The sequence below is a fragment of the Protobothrops mucrosquamatus genome, unplaced genomic scaffold (assembly GCF_001527695.2).
Source record: "Protobothrops mucrosquamatus isolate PMUCROS unplaced genomic scaffold, P.Mucros_1.0 scaffold129, whole genome shotgun sequence".
Classification (NCBI taxonomy): domain Eukaryota; kingdom Metazoa; phylum Chordata; class Lepidosauria; order Squamata; family Viperidae; genus Protobothrops; species Protobothrops mucrosquamatus.
This window is the reverse complement of record NW_015386496.1, coordinates 1,451,739-1,475,003: the sequence shown is the minus strand read 5'-3', so window position 1 is coordinate 1,475,003 and position 23,265 is coordinate 1,451,739. Positions and strand designations below refer to the sequence as shown.

Below are 23,265 nucleotides of genomic sequence, written 5' to 3'. Positions count from 1 at the left end.
GCTTTGAAGAATTCTAGATCTTGAATTGCACTTGAAGCCAACTAGCAATCCGTGCAAATCTGGATGTAGGAGTGTTGCGTGTTAGTTTGGTACTTCTGTTGGTTGAAGCAGGCTGTAACCTGCACCAGTTCAAGCTTCGGCATGGTGTTCAAAGCAGCTCCATGCAGAGGGAATTAAAGCATGAGCTACTCTCCTAAAAGCTATTGATAAATGTCAGAAAACCATTTTTTTATTTGATTAATAGAATACGAATTGTATTAGTTTAAATATAGACAGTATATATTAAGGGGGGAAAGAGAGGGAATATCTATGGTGATAGTTTGAGATCTGCACTAATGATATCTGCATGTAATTGAACTACTGTAACTCAGCCGCCATGTTGCTTTTCAAATATGTAAATGTAATATCAGAAAATCCATAAAAATTATATTAAAAAAATAAAATAAAGCATGAGCTACTCTGAACAGAGCCTGCCAGTTCAGAATGGTCATAACTGATAACAGCAGATATGACTGATTGGTTGGTTGGTTGATTTTTATCCTGCCTTTATTATTTTATATATAACAAAGTAGCAAACATACCTAATACTCTTTCCTCCTTCCAATTTTCCCTACAACAACAACAACCCTGTGAGGTGAGTTGGGCTGAGAGAGAAGGACCGGACCATAGCTACCTAGCCAGCTTTCATTGCTAATGTAGGACTGGAACTCACAGTCTCTTGGTTTCTAGCCTGGTGCCTTAAACACTAGACTGAACTGGCTCTCCTTATTGTTACTTACATGTGCATAAGTTTCTTTTCTTTCCCATTCATTAAGGCGGAACAAGAAAAAATGAATCAGAAACTGAAGGAACAAGACTTGATTTTGGATGCTGCTCGAGCCAGTGTTACGGGAGAGCTACAGGTTGTGCAGAGGGAAAAAGCTCAGCTCCAGAAAGAACTGTGAGAGGCAATTGAGATTTGTGTGGTTGTTTCCCAAGTGTGACCTGCTTTCTTTCCTGTCCTGCTGCTTTCTGTATTTGTCCCTTAGTTTAGCGCCAGCTATCCCTTATTCAGCTTCTTGCACTGTCTTCTGAAATTTGTGAAGAATGTAGAGGATAACAGGACTGCCACACAGTTGTGTTTATTCTGCAGAGAAGACTTGAGAACCGAGCATGCCGAGTGCAAGAAGAGGGACTGTAAAGAAGACGCCATTGCCACCGAAAAAAACCACCTGGAGTGTACAGTTTCCCAAATCCAAAATGAACTAGAGACAATTCTACAGGAGCGAAATACTTTGCTGAAGGAAAAAAAGATACTTGAAGAAGAGGTACAAATAAATGGGTATTTATTGTGTTTTTCAGTAAAACCCACATTTTTGTCAGTAGGACCTTACACGTTCATTAGGGTGAGGCAGACTCGTATTTGCAATCTTAGTAAAAAGGAAAACAAAGATGTTTGTTGCTTTGCATAATATACAAAATGGCACCTACAGGTGGTCCTTTACTTACAACCGCAAATGAACCCCAAGTTTCTGTTGCTAAGCAAGACAATTATTAAGTTGATTTTGCCCCATTTTGTGACCTTTCTTGCCACAGTTGTTTGGTGAACGACTGCAGTTGTTAAGTGGATCGTTCAGTCATTAAGCGAATCTGGCTTCCTTCATTGACTTTGCAACTGTCATAAATACATGCCAGTTGCCAAGCATCTGCATTTTAATCACGTGACCCCCAAGGATGCTGCAACGGTCATAAGTGTGAAAATTGCTCATAAGTCACTTTTTTCAGCGCTGTTGTAGCTTCGAACGGGTCACTAAACAAATGGTTGTAAATCAAGGACTACTTGTACTGATAGTATGTGCAAGATTTGAATTGACCGAAAATAATATTTCAGTGCTAGATATTTTTTTAAATTACATAGAAAACCATTATATATTCTGTGTGGTATTTGATGAGTTGTCACTAATCACTGCAGATTCAGATTTTTAGAAAAGTAACCCTAGTGTATATCAAGAAAAAAATATAATAGCTTAGATTTTCCTTGACATGTTGACAAAAAACTATTTTAATTCTTTATGGCAGTCGCAGCAAACAATACAAGAAACCAGAAGAACGATAGAAAGGTTGGAAGCCGAACTAACGGAAAAAAAGGTACAGATTATTCACAAGTGTTGAAAGTATTAGGTTCCCATTGGCCAACAGTTAAGTCTGTCAATTGATTTGCAATTCATTGGGTTGTAGATTCAGATTTGTTTGGAATAAACTTGGAAAGACATAGGAGGCGTCCCTAAACCTGGCCTATTATTTTTAACCACTGTTTAATTCAAGATATCAAACACTTATTCAATGAAATAATCCAGTATGTTAAGGTTATTTATTTCAAAACTGGGTCTTGTTTGTGTTACTAACTTCTGCAACCAGCTGAACATGATGTAAACATTGTATTAACAAAGTATATTTTCTAGATAAATGCACGATAACCACAGCAAAGGTATTAATTTTAAGCTGATGTTTATAAATGCAAGACTAATTATTTGTCATTTTTAGTAGTTTTAGATGTTAGCCCCGATGCTGTAGATAACTAATAATTGTCTGGCTCCCTCTGCTGCTAGAGAAATATCTAGACAGGTTTCATTTACCAGATGGTTCAAAGTGTGAATAATTGACTATATTTTACGGCACCTGAAACGTAGTCTCTGTTTCTTTTTTAAGTTGGAAATTAATTCTTTGCAGGAGTCAGTGAGAGCGCTAGAGAAAGAAAAACGGGAATTTCTGGAGCAGGATGCTGCACTTAAGCACCAAAAGGTATGCAACTGAAAAAGTACAACCTGGCATAAGATATAAAGTCATTTGATGATATCTCTTCTCTTCCAATAAAAAAATAACCTTCAACAAAAAGGAATGTTAAGAAAAAAACCAATACTTTTTGCAGTTTCACTGGAATCAAAGGTTTATTTTAATCATATCTGCAGTTTTTACAATGTCTGTTTCATTTGACTTAGTTCCCCATTTTACTTTTATATTCAGGACTGGTGTCTCAGGCAAAGAGAAGTGTAGCGATAACCTTTCACATGTTTCCTGTTAACTCTGCAAGTTCATTGTTAACCTAGCAGCCTGCTTGTTCTCCCAGTTTTATTGGGCATTTTTCTATTGTCAGCATTGAAGTAAGATTCTGCAGTCAGGCTGTGACTTGAACTAAGGTTTTCTGAGCCATTATCCTACTTCTGGTTCCCTTAATGAGTCTCCACATAAATAATTTCTTTTTATAGTATATTTATAGTATATTTATTACAAGGGAATGGGGCTGACTCACTAACAATGTTTGCTTCTACATGCAATCTATTCAGCTTTTCTACTAAAAAAAACCAATGTAATTGTCTATTTATGCAGTAATTATGGAACCTTATTATCATCTCAGTTAAGATGGGTGGACTTCAACTCCCAGAATTCTCCAGCTAGCATTCTGACAAGGGAATTCTGGGACTTGAAGTCCACACATCTTAACATTGCTGAGAATGAGAAATAATCTACACTCTCATATAAGCCCATCTGCAGATGACCAACCTTCAAAATGTTAACCAAAATGAAAAGTTGACCCTGACATTTTTGTATATTTTTAATTTTCACAATTGGCTTATCTCTGAGTGGCACATTTTTCATAGGTTTTTTTTTTTGGTTAATTATCCATGGGTGGGCGCTTCTGCAAGTGTATACGGGATATATGGCTAATTTTTAAAAGTATTACTGTAAATTTGCAGATAAGCCAAACACAATTTTTGGGATGTAATTTGCCATCTAAAACTCTTGGGAGTATATAAGGTATGAGAAGAAGAGTGTTTGAAAGATTTTTTTTTTAGTTTATGGGTAGTGACGCACCCCAAGATTCTTAGGGCAAACTATAAATGCTTCAATAAATAAACTGAATCAATGTTTTGGAGAAAAGAAACTGTTACTCTAGATATCTCCAGAATGGAAGGCTGAACTATCCAAACCTTAGTTTCAATATCTTTGGTTTACAGAGAGCAGTTTCATCTTGCTAATACTCCAACCAGCCTTTTCTCTTTTATTGTGCTTTGAGCTAATGATGAAAGTTTATGACTACTTCCTTTCTTCACCATTTGCTAAAGACTCTGGAATCACAATAGAATGAAAGCAAAGAAAAAGAATGAGGAGAGAAATTTCTAAGCCTGAGCAGGAAAAGCCAAGCACTTTAGCTTAGTGAGCATAAGACATCAGCCAGTAAAGTTTGAAAAGTTAAAGGATAACAAAAAGGTGCATATGCTAAAGAGAAAATTCAGATATCTAAATCGTTGAAAGAAGGATCATTCTTGAGCTTCCTATTCACCTTCTTTTACTTTCTCCTGATCATTAGATCTATACTGTTTTTCAGCATAGTTTCTTGAATTAGGAATAGGAACACTGAGGATCCTTGTATCCCTTGCTCCCACCTCACAAGGATTAAACAAAAAGCTGGGATGGTTGAATCCAGAATATTTGGAGGTGTGTGTGTCTTCTTTTGCTTTAGAGACACTCCTACTGCTGCCTTCCTGAATAATCCTCTTTATTTCTGGAGATGAGTGGGATGAATAAAATCTGTTTTTGAGCATGCTTGAACCATCTTGTGTTTTCTATCATTGAATGCTGTTCTGCATGAAGACAGGTCATAAATGTGTGCGTAAATTTAACAAAATCTCTTCAAGCTGAAGCATGGTAGATTGTGCCTCTGGTGCTTTTTTAAAAAACTTTTTTAAAGGGAAAAAAGGGGCAAGCAAGTGAAAAGAGAAATAATAACAATTGCTTCTGGTATTTTAGAATTTTTACCAGATTTGTATGTTAGAGTGTTGTGAAAAAGAGACATTTGGCTTGAAAGCTTAAAAATATTTTTTTGGCAGTTTGCTGTTAAAGTCAGGAGTAAGAAATCTGTATATGATCCCCTCTTTAAGTCTTGTTAGTAACATAGCATAAGCTGCTTTCCATGGGTTCATCCCACTGCTGCAGTGTTTAAAGTCATTCTTGATTTTAAGACAAGAGCAAGTGCTGTTCCCTAACTTCACTAATATGATTCCCAGACTTAATACATTACAGCTGCAGCACAGTAAGTGGCTTCTGTGGCATTTTCATTAATTTCCAACTAATGTTTTTGTTTGAAACATATTATAAATAAACAGCTTATAGGCCTGAAAACTAAACACAGTAGAAATACAAAGATAGGCTTTGTAGACGCAAAGTAGATCATTCCTATGGCATAGAAACAATGTAATGACTTGGTTGTGTTGTCTAGGACAGTGGTGGCGAACCTATGGCACGGGTGCCAGAGGCGGCACTCAGAGCCCTCTCTGTGGGCACGTGCGCCGTTGCCCCAGTCCTAGGCCTTCAGCTGGGTTTTATAAAACCTTTTCGTTTTAGGCCTCCGCCGCCGTGTGCAAAAAAAAAAAAAGGTTCAATCAATCAGTCAATTCCAACTTCTTGAGGGGAAAAAAAAGATCTTGCAACGTTGGAATTGATTGAACTTTTTAGTTCCACCCAGTCTTCCGTTACCACCGCAGGCACGCCCACCCAATGGGCCACACCCACCTCATGGCCACACCCACCCGGCACCCGACGATGCATAAATGGTTTTGGGTTGCAGTTTGGGCACTCGGTCTCTAAAAGGTTCGCCATCACTGGTCTAGGAGATGATGAATATTTTCGGATGACGATGAAGAAGAGGCATAGGAAATAAGTAACAGTGAAGACATACTTAGGAAGAGTAACAATTTAGTCATTAAATTGGTAATGTCACTATGTAAATGCTTTTAGTTGAAAATATTACCTTACGGATAGTCTTTGCTTAACAATGCTAACTGGAACTGAAAACTCTTATTATTAAGCAATGCAGTCATAAGTTGAACAACCCTGTAACTGCACCGCTTAGCAAAGGCAGTCCTAGTTGCCTTTGTTAAGCTGGTCATTAAGTGAGGATCTCATGTGGCTTTTGACTTCTTGCCAAATTCCCCATTGATTTTGCTCGTGGGAACTTGGCAAGGAAGGTCACAAATTACAATCACATGACTTGACTGCGGAACACTATGGCAAATGGAAGCGAGGGCCAGTGACTGAAATGCAGTCTCATGATTCAACCAAAACTTCTAGGACTGGATGTGTGTTCAGCACTGTCATTAAGTCCAAACAGACATTAAACTGCCTGTAATTTCAGTGAGCTGTATTGAAATGACAGTCGATTTAATATTGCAAGGAGAATTAGAGAGGATGCTCAGTAAAAAAATAAGGCATATTGCTAAATGTGCAAAAGTACATGCCATCATGAGGAATAGATTTAAATAACACAAGAATTGTGTGCTGATATATTTTAGACCATTTTGATTTCACCTGTTAGAATCTGACTTTTTATAATCTTATACCATAACCTTTTACAGTCTACCTGTAGATTCTATGGGATTCTGTTCATCATATTTTCTCCAGACATTTTAGAAAATGTTTAAGCTGAAAGCCATCTTTCATTTCTCCTAGCTCAGAGTACAGCAACTGGAAGAAGAACTGCAGTCCCTCATATATGTGCAATCAGAAAATAATCAGCTCCGCCAATTTTGTATAGCCCTGAAGGATAAATATGATCAGGTACTCTAAAAATCTAATAGACATAACGTGTCTGTAGTGTTGTAGCTACCTATAGTAATATATACGTTAGATTTTGATCTTCTGCCTTTGTTCCTTTTTCTGTACATTATTTTATTTATTTATTGCATTTACATCCCACCTTTTCTATGACAGCATGCATGGAGATCTCTAACTTTATCCTTCTATAACAATTTTATACAATAGGTTGTGTTGAAGAGAGCTCCATATTCAATAGAGATTTAAATCTGGATCTTTGCAGTCCTCATTCAGGGTTAAACATTGTACTTTGCTGCCTCACCTGGTCTAATGCCTCCTACATTTCTTCAAACCCTACAACAATTTTCCAGCCGTACATTAGAGAGACTCTTGGCTTTAAAAAGTTATCATCCCTCTGCCGTTTTAAACTGATTAAATGTTCAGTCAGCCATTTCTAATCTAATACATTTCTTTCTATAAACATGAAACACTTTTGGAGCCAAGAAAGCGAAGTAGCATTTTGATTCCACAAGGATCAACTTCTTGGAAACTCTACTTGGAATATATTTTGTTTCTGATTTTTAAGATTTTAAATGCTACAAGATCAAATACAGATACATTATACATAATTACATAATCATTTGTATTAATATACATTTTTCCTGTTGGCTGGAACCACACACTTACAATACACATTAATACACATATTAACAGTTTTGATTTAGATGATTTTTGAATGGGAATAATGAATAAATAATCATTCTAGAGCATTAAAACAAATTTTGGAAAAATAGATGGAGCAATCATGTAGGAGTAGGGAGACCCAGGTTTTAGTTTTCTCTTAGGCAGGGAAGGTTTTCTGAGTTTATTTTAGACAAAAGAATTAACAGACACAACTTGATATCAGAACTCAAAATAGGGTATGTCAAGTAATAACAGAGCATTTTAACCTCCCAGGACCTACCACTGCAGATCTCAATGTTGCTATTTTGAAAAAAATAATAATAAGAGGTTAAATTTAATCCTTTTCACTTCATTTGTGCATTACAGAAACTGGATTGTGAAATATTACACTGTTTAAATCACTTTCTGACCAAAGGGGAGGAGTCTCATGACATCACAAATGGAACAGGGTGATGTCCCAGCATTTCTATGATATGGGAGAGAACATACAGCTTTACCTTTGAATAAGAAGGGCTGTTGAGCATAGAACTTTTCAACAGCCATTGATGGGGAAAGGGAACAAAAGCAGATTTAAAATGGCTCCCTTCAGACCTCAGTAATGTAACAGCCTTCTAAAAAAAATATGTAGTTGGGAATAAGAATCTGTATTTGAAAATGGACACCACTCTTTTCAAACTTGATCTGCCTTCTCCAGGATTTTTATTTCTCCTTAAGCCACAAAGTTTATAGCGAAAATGCCTCTTAAAAAAAGAAAGTCTTCGGACAATTGCTGGCAGCAGAAGTCCAGTAACCATTTTAGGTCATGCCTGGCCTGTGACATAAAGGACAACCTGGAACTTAGGGAACAAGCTTCTGCCCTGTATTCTCCAACACGTAGAGTTCGTTTCATGACTGATCTGCCTGGAAGGGAATCTGTCTCTGACTGTGGCGATAATCGCAGAGCCTCTTCACGTGATTTGTTCAAAGCTGCCATGGCTGTGGATGAAAAGCTGGAGCGTAAAAGAAAACTCAGGAACCGCAAACAATTAGAAACTGACAGGGATGTTGTTAGTGAGGGATCAGATCTCCAGAGGGTGAGTTTAAAACCGTGACATACAGAAAGAGGCTATCGGCTACTCAGTCAGATATAAGTAGGGAGACTCAGATTCCAGTTTTTCTTTAGGCAAGGAAGCCAGCTGGATATCATTGGGTCAGTCATTCTCTCTCAGCCCTAGAAGAACTAGCCTGTACTGGACCTCTCTGTGTGTGTGTGTGTGTGCGCGCACGCGCGTGCATGCATCCATAAGCACACCCATTCATATGTTCTTATTCACACCTGATATTGAACAACAGCATGGTTCATTTCAGTCTCTGTCTTCCCCGCTCCCCACACATACACAGCGTGCATGATTCAGAAATTTGATTTGAAATTTTTCTCTAAGGGATTAATGTAGTAAAAAAAACATAATATGGATAAAGACATGAAGATGACATATTCTGCCTGGAATTTGAGAAATTAAAGTGTTATGATAAGCCGTGATAATTTCTTATCATAAGAAATTAAAGTGTTATGATAAGAGAGTTAAGGAAACATACCTTATGTCATTGACCTGTAAAACTAGAGAAGAATTTGATTTGTTAAAAGTTCATGTTTACAAAAGTGTTATATCACACTCATCCTTAAACTCGGAAGTTTGTATCTATTAAAGAAATCTGATATTGTTTAAATTGAAATAGGAAGTTGCTTCCATTGCTAGTTTTTAATAATTTAAGCTTTATTTTGCACTTTGTATGTTACTTTATTGTTTGGTATTATTGTTTTATCCTACAATTAGTTCTACAAGAGAGAATAATACTATCCCATAGGCAGTGGGTAGAAATAGTAAGACAGTTTATTATTATACTATACACTGGTATTTGATGTCATGTCCCTATCACTACCTGCTTTTATTTGCAATATACAGTATTTTGTGTCAGCAATTCATCTTACATCTCTTTTGTGCTGGGCTTCATTTTATGGTAAGATTAGGTGGTGGAATTCATTTCCTAATATTAACCATTAGATTAAATTGCCTTGAAAAATGATTGTATCTAGGTTGCTAATCATTTTTTTTCAAGCGATGCTTGAACATATTCTGTGGCTCGTGGATATATGTGGAATGGTAACTAGTTCTGAATATTCCAGTCTCTCTGTACTGTTTAGTTATGGATTTATTTGCACAGAATTGAGGGTAACATTCCCCTCCCGCAGAGACTAGTTCCTGGCATTTAGAAAAATAACATTTCTCTCTCTCTTTTTCATAAAAGACACAGTCCCTCCTTGTCTGTAGAGAGGAAGCTCTTTCTGTGTCAATCAAATCCCATGACGAAGCATTAAGGGAGAACCAGAAGTTCAGAGGGCAAATAGGTGCCATTGAAGAAAGAGAGAAGCGCAAGGTAACACCAGATGGGGAAAGACACTTACCAGTTTTGTCTACACTTCTCAACTAAGTAATTTCACCAAAAACACCTTAATGTTTCTATTTATCATCCATAAAGACTTCGGTTAATTATTTATCAGGTATTCCTTTGGCTGTTTCAAATATTCCGGTCACTATATATTAGGTGCTGGGAGAAGTGAGGAACAACCACTTTGCTGCTCCATTTTTCACTCCAGCACCACAAGGATAGACAGTATGACAGAGTAGGGCTGACTGTTATTTGATAGTTGGAAAAAAAACAGCCAGCAAGGTGATTTTTCAAAATATTTTTTGAATTATAATTTCCTCATAAGGTGAAATAGATGGAATGATGACATCTGATCAGAAAAAGTCTTCCTACTTCACAGCAGAGTAGATTTTTTTCAATTGATTAAACTTCCTGAGGCACTTAACTATCATACTTAGAAAGAGTAAAGAAAGCAAATTTTTAAGCTACAGATCTACGTTAATTTACCTAAATAGTTAGCAATAGTTATTTTCCATACCTCACTGGTCTCCCCGGAATAAACAAGAAAAACCTAACCAGTGCAATTTATTTATTTATTCAGCTTCTACAGAATATATCATTATATTCTTGCCAGCATGATTTTTTTCTGTTTCTGTTAAAACTCACTGCATCTAGGAGCCAAATAGTGTGCTGTTTATAATTTTTGCATTATACAAATACCCATGCACACATTCCAGTCACAGTACAACAGCCCAACAACAATCCTGCCTGGTTCCTCAGGCTCAACCAGTTGCCAAATGCATCCCAAGCCCACATCAGAAAAAAGCAATCACAAATATACGAAAACTTAAACTCAGAAAAAGTTCAGTAAACAAATAAGCCCAGAGCCACCCAGAATCATGTGGGAGAGAAATGTCATAGAAACAGCAATTATAAGTAAGTGTGCACTCGACAAGAACAAAATTTACTGACTGTCAAAGCAAAACATATTCTAGGCATTTGAAAAAGTTAACAGCAGGCCAGAAAACCTGGCTAGATGGCTAAATCTTAATCACCTAGCCCACAGGTCGGCAACCTGCAGCTCTGGAGCCGCATGCGGCTCTTTGAGCCTTCCCCTGTGGCTTCCAGTCTCCTTTGCCATTTGCAGAGAGAGACAGAGACAGAGAGAGGCACTTACCCTTCCCTGCTTCTCTCTCTCTCTCTCTCTCTCTCTGTGTGTGTGTGTGTGTGTGTGTGTGTGTATAAAAAAGTGGACTCACAGTGTTCGAGGAGCAGAAAAGCTTACAGGGCGGGGCTCCTGCCTTGGCTGCGTCTCTGCAGGAAGCAGGAACCAGGAAGGAGGAAGGGCAGGAGAGAGCTAGCTAGCCCAGCTATGCTGACTCAGGAATTCTGGGAGTTGAAGTCCATGAGTCATAAAAGAGCCAAGGTTGCCTACCCCTGAGCTTGTTGGAGAACAGCTTGAAGCCAGCTTGCCAGAGAGAGAGAGAGAGAGGGGGGAGAGAAAGAGAGAGAGAGAGAGAGGGAGAGAGAGAGAGAGAGGAAAGAGAAAGAAAGAGTGGGGGAAGAAGACTGGCAGACCAAGGGCAGAAAGAGAGAGAGGGAGGGAGAGAGAGAGAGGGACAGAGACCCTTTTGACATCTAAAATGAAGATAACACTGCATATATCCTTTTTTACATACATACATACATACATACATACATACATACATACATACATACAAGGTAAAAAAGGATATATGCAGTGTTATCTTCATTTTAGATATCAAAAGGGTTTTGCGGCTCTCAGTATTTTGTTTTTAGTGGGAAATGGGTCCAAGTGGCTCTTTGAGTGTTTTGGGTTGCCTACCCCTGTCCTAGCCTAAGATTTTCAGTCCATTGTGGTGTCAGAGCCAAATGGATAATTAACCACAACAGGAACATTTTGAAGGTACTATATTGGCTTATTATGTTGAGAGTGCACTCAAACACCACACCCAAACTCTAACAACAGCCTACACTGTATTAGTAGCCCTTTCATAATCTCATTGCTACCCACCTATATGAAATTCCACATAATGAATCTTCAAAAAAAAAAAAGGCTGGAACTTTCCAAGCAGGAGTGCCAGAAGCTATCTACAGTCCCTCTGAGATTTGCCTAGGATGGACTCTACTCTGTTGGGTTGGCCATTTCTCAATCACTCAACCCAGCCTCAGCCAAAAGATATGATGACTAAGCTGATTAAAAACAAAACAATCACAAGTCTCAAGACAATGTTCCGGTTGCAACAGTGCAAAATGACTGTTTTATCCCAAAATCAAAATTGACCCACGGTGGGTTTTTTTTTTTTTTTTGTCAAGTCAAAAAACAACCTGGAATAACCTGCAGCACCGTCACAGACCATTACTTATAGAGAATATTTGTAGCTCAAGGTCGAAATGAAATTCCTGTGCCACTGATTAGGAACCATTGCACTAGGCCAGGGGTAGGCAACCTTGACTCTTTTATGACTCGTGGACTTCAACTCCCAGAATTCCTGAGCCAGCACAGCTGGCTCAGGAATTCTGGGAGTTGAAGTCCACGAGTCATAAAAGAGCCAAGGTTGCCTACCCCTGCACTAGGCCATATGGATAAATACATCTGTGAACAAAGTGGTTACGTCTACTCCTCCATTTGTCACACCATATTGTCTAAATTTGATTGATTCTCAGGCCATATTCTTGCTACGTCTATGATCCTGAATATGATCTCCCCATTCCTTGGTGATGTAATAGTGAAGACTCAGGCTCAGTTTTACTTGAGTCCTTTCATCTTACCCCAAATGTCAAGATTTTTCCCCCTTGCTTTTCCTGTATCTAGATGATAGTGATCTCTTGTACTGGCTCTTATTTTTGTCTGTTAATTTCACTTATAAAATAATAAATAAAAATCCTGCTATCGGTAAAGTAAAATTCCCATGTTCTGAGGAGAAACTGACCTTGAACCTGGCTGGTCCAGCTTTGTCTGATGTCATTTACTTCTCTGAAAGTCCACAGAGAACTGTTCAAAAGTGGAATTGGTAATTCAGGGATAGAACGTGTGCGTTGTGCCTAGATTTAATCCACGGCACGCCTCTGTTCATTCTCCAACTAGATCTAGAAAAGACTATGAACAATTGCTAACACTTAAGTAGATGAACTTAATTTGGTTGGATTTAATATTGGGCAGTTCCCTTTGTTCCTAAAGTGAACTTGTTCCACAACCTTAGGTAGATCAGAATCCACCCACATCAATAAACCTGGACATAATGGTAGCAATCTCTTTTACAAGGCTGCATCACTGCCCCAGTGCATTTGAGGCACTCTGAGGTTGCATTTCATACATGGTAACGATTTATTCCGCACTGAAGGCATGACAACATTTTCATAGCTCAAGATAAAGATGGAAGTTTGCCGCACGGAGAAAGTTGCTTTTCATAAAAAAAGTGCAACGGTTTGTCTTCTAGCCTTGTCAATTCTGTGCGGCAGCCACAGTTTTCAAGGTTGTCAAAGGAAGAGATGTTTACAGAGATTCTTTAACTAAGACCATTGTCTGATATTCTTCAACTAGGACCATTTGCTTGTAAAAAAAACCCGGGTCCTCTGCTCCTGAGCTGTGCCCAAGATATGCAAAATCGTTGTTGGGCCAACTGCTCATTGCCTGTCATGTTGTTGTCCTACAGGTGGCAAATCTACAACGCAAGCTGGAAGAAGCAAAGGAAGATAACATCAAAATGACCACAATTCTAGAAAACGTGTTGACTTCTCATAACAAGATGCAGATAGCTTTGGGAAAGGTGCAGATGGAATTGGAGCACAAAGATTCTGATATTGCTGGCTTAAAGAAAGATAGGTGAATGAACTTGCCATCCTCCCACCTTGTACATCGCTCAGTATGGCCAACTGAATGGTTTTTATTGGTGTGGTAGACATTAGTACCTACCTTGAAAAAAGGTCAAATATAAAATATCAGGATTTGTTAATAAAATATTCTAAAATACTAGGCAATATTTGAGATTTTGAAGAAGAAAAAAAAACCAAGCACATTCTCTGAGTACATCTATTCTTTGGGCTATTTCTCTTTTGATGCAGGACCCAGAACGAGCAAAGAATTCAGACGCTGGAAGAAGAGCTGGAAGACTGTCAAGGCAAGCTAGCTTTGGACTCCCAGCGCAATGCGAAGGTAAAAAGGGAAGCAACTTCCAGTGACTAAAATAGACAGTCTGTTCAGTCTGGGATTGGGGACATTATCAGTAACAGAAATGACATTCTGTGCTGACGAAGTATTGATATAATTTGGTTGAAATGGAAGGCTCTTTTAGCTGTGCTTATACTCTTTGTGTTGCCATTTACAATGTGAGGTTGATAGCAGGATAAGTGGTTGATACTGATTGTAATGAAGAGGTTCCCAGGCCCTCTTTTGTTTTTAGGGGGGCGGGGGGGGGTGATTGTAGGCATTACACACACACACACACCTTTATTATTTTTACAAATAACTCAAGGCAGCAAACATACCCAACACACCTTCTTCCTCCTATTTTCCCCACAACAACCACAACCCTGTGAGATGAGTTGGGCTGAGAGCAAGGGGCCAAAGTCACCCAGCTGGCTTTCAATGGCTAAGGTGGGCCTTCAACTCACAGTCTCCCACTTTCTAGCCTGGCATTTTGCAAAATGACTGTTGAGAGGGCCATTCCCGTTCACAAAATGGTTGCCCCGGCAGATGCAGCGTATGGCAACAGGAAGCATTTTAAAAATATAAAATACAGTTCGTGCAGAAAGCCTGGCAAATGTCAAGTGAAGCATCTTTGGACACCCTGGCTTTGTAGTAATAGATTGCATGTCACACAATTCTTGTCACCCCTGTGCTTCCTTCCATACTATGAAAGATGACCTCACTTCGTAAAGCCCTGGAAACCTCCAAACTGGACAAGAAGAAACTTATCCAAAATTTAGACCAAACTCTGCAGACCAACAGTGCCTTGGAAAGCAAACTCTCTCTTGTTCAAGATGAGCTGGAAAGCAAAGAAGCAGAATGCCAGCAATTAGCGCAATGCAGGTCAGAGTTTGTTTACTTATATATGCATTTCCCACTGCATTACAGAGCCTCTAGGTGATGTACAATGTCATAAAGATGATACAACAAAATTAAATTTTACAATCCAGTTATAAACATAAATCTATTGGTACTGCTAATTAATCCCCAGAGGTCCTCCCAAAAAACCCAGTTATCCCAAGCGTTCAGAAGGCTTGGAGGGATGGATCAAAAACAAAGTGAAATGAACAGAAAATCTGGTGTAGATTTTGGAGGGAGCTCTTTTGCCTATTTGAGGATTGTATTTTCAAAACGGAAGAGATGGGACTGATGTCCTGTAAGAATTCCTTTTTCCTTCTAAAGGGACCAGCTCATTGAAGAAACCAAGAGGGAGACAAAGTTCTATGCAGATCGCCTGGAGACCCTGAAGAAACAGTTTCAGACGGAACGAGAAGTGGCGAAGAAAGCAGCCCAAAAAGAATCAGCCGAGGTGAGGAAAGGGAACAGTTCTGAAGTGAGTTCTTAATAATAATAATAATAATAATAATAATAATAATAATAATAATAATAATAATAATAATAATAATAATAATAATAATAATAATAATAATAATAATAATAATAATAATAATAATAATAGTAAAGTTGGAAGGGACCTTGGAGGTCATCTAGTCCAACCCACTGCTCAGGCAGGAAACCCTATACCAGCGGTTCTCAACCTATGGGTCGCGACTCCATTTGGGGTCGATCAACCATTTCACGGGGGTCGCCAAGCAAGGCTGTCCGCCATTTTTTTTCCCTTTTCCGCCGGGTGCCTTACCTCCCTTGAGCTGGGCCAGCTGGTGGTCGGCCTGCTCAGTCTCTGCCACTTGCCAGCTACGCCTTGGCCGGTGCAGGGGGCGGAACCACGCATGCGCAGCGCTCCCAGGCAGGGAAAGTCCTCGACTTACGACCGGTTGGGTAGTCCTCGACTTACGACCGGTTTAGTCCTCGACTTACGACCGGTTGGGGGTCGCGGCATTAAAAAGGTTGAGAACCACTGCCCTATACCATTTCGGACAAATGGCTGTCCAGTCTCTTCTTAAAAACTTCCAGTGTTGGCGCATTCAGCGCTTCTGGAGGCAGGTTGTTCCACTGGTTAATTGTTCTAACTGTCAGGAAGTTCCTCCTTAGTTCTAGGTTGCTTCTGTCTTTGGTTAGTTTCCATCCGTTGCTTCTTGTCCTGCCTTCAGGCGCTTTGGAGAATAGCTTGACTCCCTCTTCTTTGTGGCAGCCCCTGAGATATTGGAACACTGCTATCATGTCACCCCTAGTCCTCCTCTTCATTAAACTAGACATACCCAATTCCAGCAACCGTTCCTTATATGCTTTAGCCTCCAGTCCCCTGATCATCTTTGTTGCTCTTCTCTGTACTCTTTCTAGAGGTTGCTCTTCTCTGTACTCTTTCTTGACAGATTCTACTCCAATAAGGAATAAAATAAAGGTCCTATGTCTCCACTGCACGCTAGTTGCAACAGATAGTCCTTGAGTTACAGCAATAATTGAGACCAAAATTACCATCACTGTGTGATAACAGTCACAAAGTACAAATATCACATGACCCTCATCAGTTAGTGTTGGACAGGTCATTAAGCGGAAAGCAGAAGTAGGGAGCATGGGGGTGCCACAGGAATGGGGAGGCTAGGCCTAGGCTACAGGCGAGCCAGAGGAAGCGGCATGAGCTAGAGAGGCTGGAGAATGAGGACGTGGGATACATCCAATTGTAGGGAGGTCATGGAAAAAGGACTTGAAAGTGCACGCGTGCAGTCGCATGCAGGCCATAGAAGCAGGGTACACACATATGTACATTCGCAGGCACACCATAGAAAGAGAGTGTGTGCGTGTGTGTAATCAAAAGGTGGCCATGAAAAGTGCACAGGATGTGTGCAATCACAAGGCGTTAATGGATGGAGAGCATGGAATATGTATGTGCAATCACAAGGAAATTGTAGAAGGATGGCACAGGGTAAGTGCAATTGCAGGAGGTAAGGAGAATGCAGTGCAATGCAAGTGAAGAAATGCCCGGGGAGGGGGAAAGGAGATTTACCTTAGTGACTCGTGAGCTTCCCTGCCAGCTTCCCCAGTGACTCTCTGGAGAAGCCAGTAGGGAAGGTTGTAAATGGCAATCCCGGGATTGTCTGGTGCTTGGCAACCTGCGTTCAGAACTTGGCCACCAGAACTTTGGGAATGGGCGTCAAGTTCCTTCAAGGGATGTTGTAATTGTGAACGGTTGCTGAACAAATGGTTTTAACTCAAGCACTACCTGTAACATGCTTCCTTTGGAATTCATATCAATGGTATTAAAGAACTTAAAAAGATGTAGTTAAGCCTGGTTTATGTTTATCCATTCCTTAGTAAAGAGAGGCCATAGACTACTTCAGAATCTTCTGCATGCCAATTATGAGTGGTGGATCCAATACCTCTAACAGAAAGTATCTAAAATTTGAGCGGAGGTTCCCATTACTCTAAAACAGGGCTTTTCAACCTTTTCACCCATTATACCACTTTTAGGATATGGCAATATCCGAGTACCACTAGTCGCCTGGCCCTAGCAAGGTGTCAAAAACTTGATGACCCCCCCCTCCAAAAAGGGAAAAAAGTGATAAAGTACAGATAGTCCTTGATTTACAACATTTCACTTAGTGACTGTTCGAAGTTACAATGGCACTGAAAAAAGTGCCCCCAAGCCACAGCCGAGCAAGACACCTGCCTGCCCATCCGGTGGCGCTCTTCCTCCTGTCCGAGGTTTTCATTGTTGTGAGCATTTCTGTTGAGGATTGGCAGTGGGGGTGGGGTGGCGGGTGTTTGGTTTTTATTCCCCCCCCCCGTCTGCTGGGTGGTTGCAGCAGGTTTTGGTCACTTCACATGACCCTGGGACACTGTGACCGTCATAAATATGAATCAGTTGCCAAGCATCTGAATGTAAATCACAAGACCCTGGAGATGCTGCAACATTCCAGCAGATCGGCGCTTCTTCTGGGCTCAGCAGAAGTGTCAGGATCAGCGCCGACCTCCAGCTGGAGCCTGGCCTTGATCCTGGTGCTTCCACTGAACCCTGATCAGCTGGAAAGCGGCACTGATCCTGGCGCTTCCACTGAGCCCTGACAGCCCTGCAGCTCCAGCCATCTCTCGCTCAGGCTTGTGCGGTGCTGCCACCGGCTCAGCTCATTCCCCTCCCCTGCTACCACTTTTCTAGGATGGTCGCGTACCACCTGCCAAGGGCCAATGTACCACAGGTGGTACCCGTACCACTGGTTGAAAAGCCCTGCTCTAAAAAAGCCTTATATCCCTAAACGGAAGCCAGACAAAAATTATTCTCCAAGCAGGAAACCAAAATCTATGAGCTTTCAGAGTGATGAGACAAAAGTAAGAATTCAGACACAGCCTTTTTTCAGATGAACAGGCATTGCCTCTGTCTCTTAACCCGATAGGTTAAAAAAGCTCTGGAAGAGGCCTGCTCTAAATCTACCGAAATACTACGCTGCAACAAAGAACTGCGGGCAAAAGTGATAGACCTGGAAGCCGCGTTGGCAAATCAGAAGGAGAAGGTTAAAAAGCAGAAAATACTAATCACCCAGTACTTCAACTCCAAGACCAACAATACCCACAATGCAGAGAAAATCAAGGTAGGTTGATAGCTTAGGTTGCCTTTGCCTTCTTTGCAAATAGCCTTTTTGTATGGCCTGCATCTGCCTTTGCTGCAACTGTTAGTGGTGGGTCTATAAACTTAGAATGGAAGTTTTAGAGAAAACAATAGAATGTGATCTGATTGCAAAATCTCTCTTGTAAAATGGCTGGATCTTTAGTAGTGCTGAGACAATACTAAGTTTTTTTGAAGGCAAAAAGTGTGCCTTTTCTCTCCATAGAGGATTAAGATCAGACATGTTAAACACAAGGCCCGGGGGCCGGATGCAGCCCACGAAGTGGTTTCATGTGGCCCGCGAAGCCATCCTGGAAACAGTGAGGGAACGGCCCCCTCTGCCTTGGCCCTGGCCCAGGCCAGCTGGGAGCCAATGTACAATTTTGTGGTGGCCATCTATGCTGAAACACATTCAGTCTTAGCTCCATAAGGCCCCCCTCCCCTTGCATGGCCTGAGAGGAACAGTGAGGCTCCTCCAGTGGACCATGCCTTGGCACTTGCCCTGGTCCCACCCCCTTCTGCCAGAGACCCTCAGATCTATCCCACTCCTGCCCAGGCCCCCACAGGCACTGTTGACGCGAACGATGTAGAGCTGGCCACAGCCACCCAGTAGGCCACACCCACTCCATCCACTAGGCTGCACCAACCCTGGCCACACCCACCCGGCCCCTTGAGGGCAACCACAATGCTGATGAATCAATGAATGAAATTGAGTTTGACACCCCTGATTTAGATTAATAAAGCCAACCATAGTTTCCTGCAGGGCTTGGGAAACCTGGCAGTACTGAGACAGCCAGAACGGCTTAAATGAATACGTGTGGCTTGCTCGTCGTGAGCAAAACTAAAGATTGCACTAGAGTTAGGGTGGGATGGGGCAAGGAATTCATACACTAGTTAGCTAAATTAAAATAGCTAAATTTTAATTGCGGTTTTCCCGTTGTTGCTGTTCTGCAACTGATTGCTGGCAGATGATGCGGGCAATGTGGAGAGCAAAACCTGGATTTGATGTTCCTGCTTTCTCTGGCCAAGCCTGGTCAGGATCACAATAATATTTGCAGCCTCTCTCTTAATTTCCTCACCACCCCTGAACGCAGGAGCCTTCCCAATAGTCCGAGCCTAGTTTACGAACTGGTTTAAAGTTGCAGAACTTAACAAGACCTGTATTTTTTGAGATTCCTATCCTGGATTTCTTTTCAGAATTTCTGCTTGTTTGAAATACTTGAGGTGAAATAATAAACAGGAGCAAGTGGCAGCGAGGAAATGTGCCTGGGGCTGCCAGCGGTCTCACTTAAATTCTGGACCGTTAGTATCTTGCAGCATCACACTGGAAGAAGGGCTAGTGGAGAAGGTTCCCAGCTATGCAGCTATTAAGGCCCCTTATACTGCAGAAAAGGCCTTGACAGAACCAGAGATGGTGGGGCCAATGCAAAGTAGTGTGATTTTTTTCCCTCCAGATCTCTGCCACTTTTAAAACGAATGTATTTATTTTTGAGGACATGCTAGAACAGTGATGGCAAATCTTTTGGAGACCGAGTGCCCAAAAACCGCCTCGTCCCTACCCGCTCCCACCTCTCCTGCCCGCAGGGCCACCCACCACCTCCATGGCCTGCCACAGCAGATCGCCCAGGCGGCCCCGCAGCGTCATGGCGGCCACGCCCTCTGTCCCCGCTGCCTGGCTGCCATGTCCTTGGCTGCACTGCTCTGCGCAGGCTGCGCCTGGGGCGTCTCTCCTCTGGGGGGGGCTGCTGATGAGGAGGGCACCATGGGGTGTGTGGCAGGGCTGGGGCGATGGCGTGCGTGCCCACAGAGAGGGCTCCGAGTGCCGCCTCTGGCACCCGTGCCATGGGTTCGCCAACACTGTGCTAGAAGATAGCCCTGGCGCGCTCTTTTATCTTCTGAGTTTTTACTACCAGGTTCTTTACCCTGGAGCAGTCATTGTAAAATTGAAATGCCTGCCTGCTTGCTTCATGCAGCAGCCTGAAAACAAGAAAGGGTACTTTGGAGTTTTGGTGTCTGGCAGGAGAGAGCAGACCCTGTCGTTTAGTGTAGGTGTACTCTGACACAGTAGATGTCGGGATGCTTTCCTCTCATTGTTGTGAAATACTTTTCAGGAGATTGAGTTGGAATTGAGGCAAATGGAAGAGCTGAAGGACCTATACCAGAAGAAAAACTACGAGCAGGTAGAGTCAAATTTTTTTTATACTGTAGCAAGCTCGGTACTAAAATGCTTGGTTTGATCACGGAGTCTGATTCCTTCTTTTTTCTAGTCCCTTAGTATCAAACAATTTGCCACCGAATTAACAAGCCTACAAAGTGAGATGCAGCAACTGGCCAAAAATCAGCAAGTGATGGAAAATCAGCTGGAAGAAGAAAGGAAAAAGCGGAAGCAGCTTGAGGAAGAGTGCCAAGTAATCCCAATCCCCCTTTTGAGCTCGTAGTTTCTTTCAACTGAGCATCTTAATATTTTGCCTATAGTGAAGGCTAGTCTAAGGTCCCTCTTTTTCTGTCCTTTTGTTTGATAGAAAGAAATACCTGTTAGTACTAATCTTAAATCATATTGAAATTACCGTAGAACAGTGTTTCTCAACCTTGACAATTTTAAGGCATGTGGACTTCAGCTCCCAGAATTCCACAGCCAGCATTGCTGGCTGTGGAATTCTGGGAGTTGAAGTCCACATGCCTTAAAATTGTCAAGGTTGAGAAACACTGCCGTAGAAGAATACATAATTGTAGACTGGTTTGTAATTTTTTTTTCCTGCTCCTTTAGACTTTGGAAAACACCATTAAGCAGCTCAAGAAATGCAAGGAGGCTACTGAAGAGAAATTAAAAGAAGCCAGCATAGAGTCTCAACAGGTAGATGCAGAGACGAAAAGGGGGGAAAAAATCCTGGGGCAGAGTTGCTATTTTGCTTGCAGTTATCATGCTTGGAAAGGAATTGTTCTGTCCCCGTCTCACGCACGCACCCAACCAGCCAGCTGAGGGTTAAATAAACGTCTCAAACACTCCACGCCACTGATAAGGAACTTGGCAGCAACTCCATAGCTGCCTGCCAAGAACTTTTTACTCCGATAACACAGACAAAAATACACACAGTTTCAATAGTCCAGTTTGTAATTAAATCCACAGCAAATAGGCGTTGTGTCCAAAGGTGCAAAGTGATTCGCCAGAGATTTAGCTTTGTCCGTCACAGAGTCTGAATGGCCACCACACTCTCTTTTATAGCCTGTGGGGTGGGGTCCAGTGACTCGGCTTAATCTCTGGCACGCCTCGTTTTCTGCTGCGCACGCTTGTCTCGCCTACGCTGGCGTGGGTCCAGCCACAACGTATCTTCGTCACTATCCGACGGCTCGGAAACACCTGGCTCCTGGCCAATCTCTTCTCCGTCGGGAGACACCTGAGGCATTGCCAGAGAGGAGGGTCCTGGAGAGAGAGGCCTGGTCATCTCCTCTCCTTCATGTTCAGAGCCTTCTTCCTCCGATAAGATGGGCTCACAGGACGGAACCACAAAAGGAATTAAGTTTTACAGATCAGATTAAAGCTGGCTTGGCATTCCTGAACTTCTCATTACTGAAGTAAGAGCTAATTTTAGGATTTGATTCAAAGTTTCAGAACTTATCAGTATTCTAATACTTATCATATATTATCAATCACTGATGTGAAAGCCTAGGAAAACGGCACTCCTTTTTTTTATAATCAATAAGCAGTACTTCATTTCTGATATCCTTTCTCTGCCCTAGATATCAGCTAACCTAGAAGAAGCTCATTACTGGTTCAAGTCCAAGTTTGATAGTCTGCAGCAGGAACTACTCAAAAACCGAAAATCAAAGCTGGGTGAAGAAAGTGAAGAGGAGGTCAGTATTGGAACAACGTCCACAAATGAAATACTTGCTGTTGCTCTTATGTCATAGTACACCATGCCATTTGAGAGCAGTTGGCTTCGTACATAAAGCTAAGCCATAGTATGTATGGCTTTTTTGGTCTTAGCATCATGTTCTGTGAACTCAACCATTTTAATGTGAAACCGATTCATGTATTAGTGCAGTGGTGGCGAACCTATGGCACATGTGCCAGAGGCGGCACTCAAAGCCCTCTTTGTGGGCACGCGTGCCATGCCCCGGAGATGGCAAACGTCCCTCTTCAGCCAGCCGCCCGAGGTCCCATGTGGCCGGATGCATCCCGGCACGGCTGGTTTCCCTCCCTCTCCCGTCCCATCCCGTCCCTCCTGCCCTTGCATGCTCTCCTTTTCCCGGGCACGACCCACTGCATCGCCTCCTCAGCTGTCGGCCAGCTGTCCAGCTCAGAGATGGCTTCTCTGAACTGCTGGCAGCGGGCTGCAGAGCACCAAAGTGTGCCGGTCAAGGAGCCAGCATCCTATTGCTGCTGACGGACACCGTCGGCCCCCATGAGCTCGCTGGCCTGTGTGTGTGTGGGTCGATGGTGTCAGGCAGCAGCTGCCCCAGGCCCTGCCTTGCTTTGCCCCGTGGCCTGCCTTGCTGCCACAGACGTCCCTCCCCATGAGCAACATTGAGGTGACCACGCCCACTTTGGCCATACCCACCCAGTCTGCCATGACCACCACAGCCACACCCATCCATTGGGCCACGTCCCATCTGGCACCCGGCGATAAATAAGTGGGTTTTGGGTTGCAGTCTGGGCACTCGGTCTCTAAAAGGTTCGCCATCTCTGTATTAGTGTATTGTGGGAACTCATTAGCTACCATATATTCAGTCAACCAAGAAGGAACAAACATTGGCACAGTATGCAATCCCAGTCTAGGATTGTTCCCAGAGGTGAACAGTAGGCGCCAATATCAGTAGCTGTTAAAATTCAGTGCTGATTATTGCAAAGAAGACCGTGGAAAACCTTCCTCTACTAAAGAGATACACAAAGTTTGAC

General features: G+C 41.9%; 1 protein-coding gene across 1 annotated transcript in view; it reads left to right on the top strand.

The window, feature by feature from the left end:
- Positions 1 to 23,265, top strand: part of CCDC150 (coiled-coil domain containing 150) — a 49,496-nt gene that overhangs the window by 24,020 nt on the left and 2,211 nt on the right. The window contains exons 12-26 of the mRNA XM_015813045.1: positions 816 to 940; positions 1,133 to 1,307; positions 2,059 to 2,127; positions 2,710 to 2,781; positions 6,487 to 6,594; positions 9,541 to 9,669; positions 13,338 to 13,507; positions 13,747 to 13,837; positions 14,544 to 14,713; positions 15,053 to 15,179; positions 18,160 to 18,354; positions 20,480 to 20,548; positions 20,636 to 20,776; positions 21,136 to 21,222; positions 22,107 to 22,220. Coding sequence (XP_015668531.1) covers positions 816 to 940; positions 1,133 to 1,307; positions 2,059 to 2,127; positions 2,710 to 2,781; positions 6,487 to 6,594; positions 9,541 to 9,669; positions 13,338 to 13,507; positions 13,747 to 13,837; positions 14,544 to 14,713; positions 15,053 to 15,179; positions 18,160 to 18,354; positions 20,480 to 20,548; positions 20,636 to 20,776; positions 21,136 to 21,222; positions 22,107 to 22,220 — 1,842 coding nt within the window. The remainder of the gene's footprint in view (positions 1 to 815; positions 941 to 1,132; positions 1,308 to 2,058; positions 2,128 to 2,709; positions 2,782 to 6,486; positions 6,595 to 9,540; positions 9,670 to 13,337; positions 13,508 to 13,746; positions 13,838 to 14,543; positions 14,714 to 15,052; positions 15,180 to 18,159; positions 18,355 to 20,479; positions 20,549 to 20,635; positions 20,777 to 21,135; positions 21,223 to 22,106; positions 22,221 to 23,265) is intronic.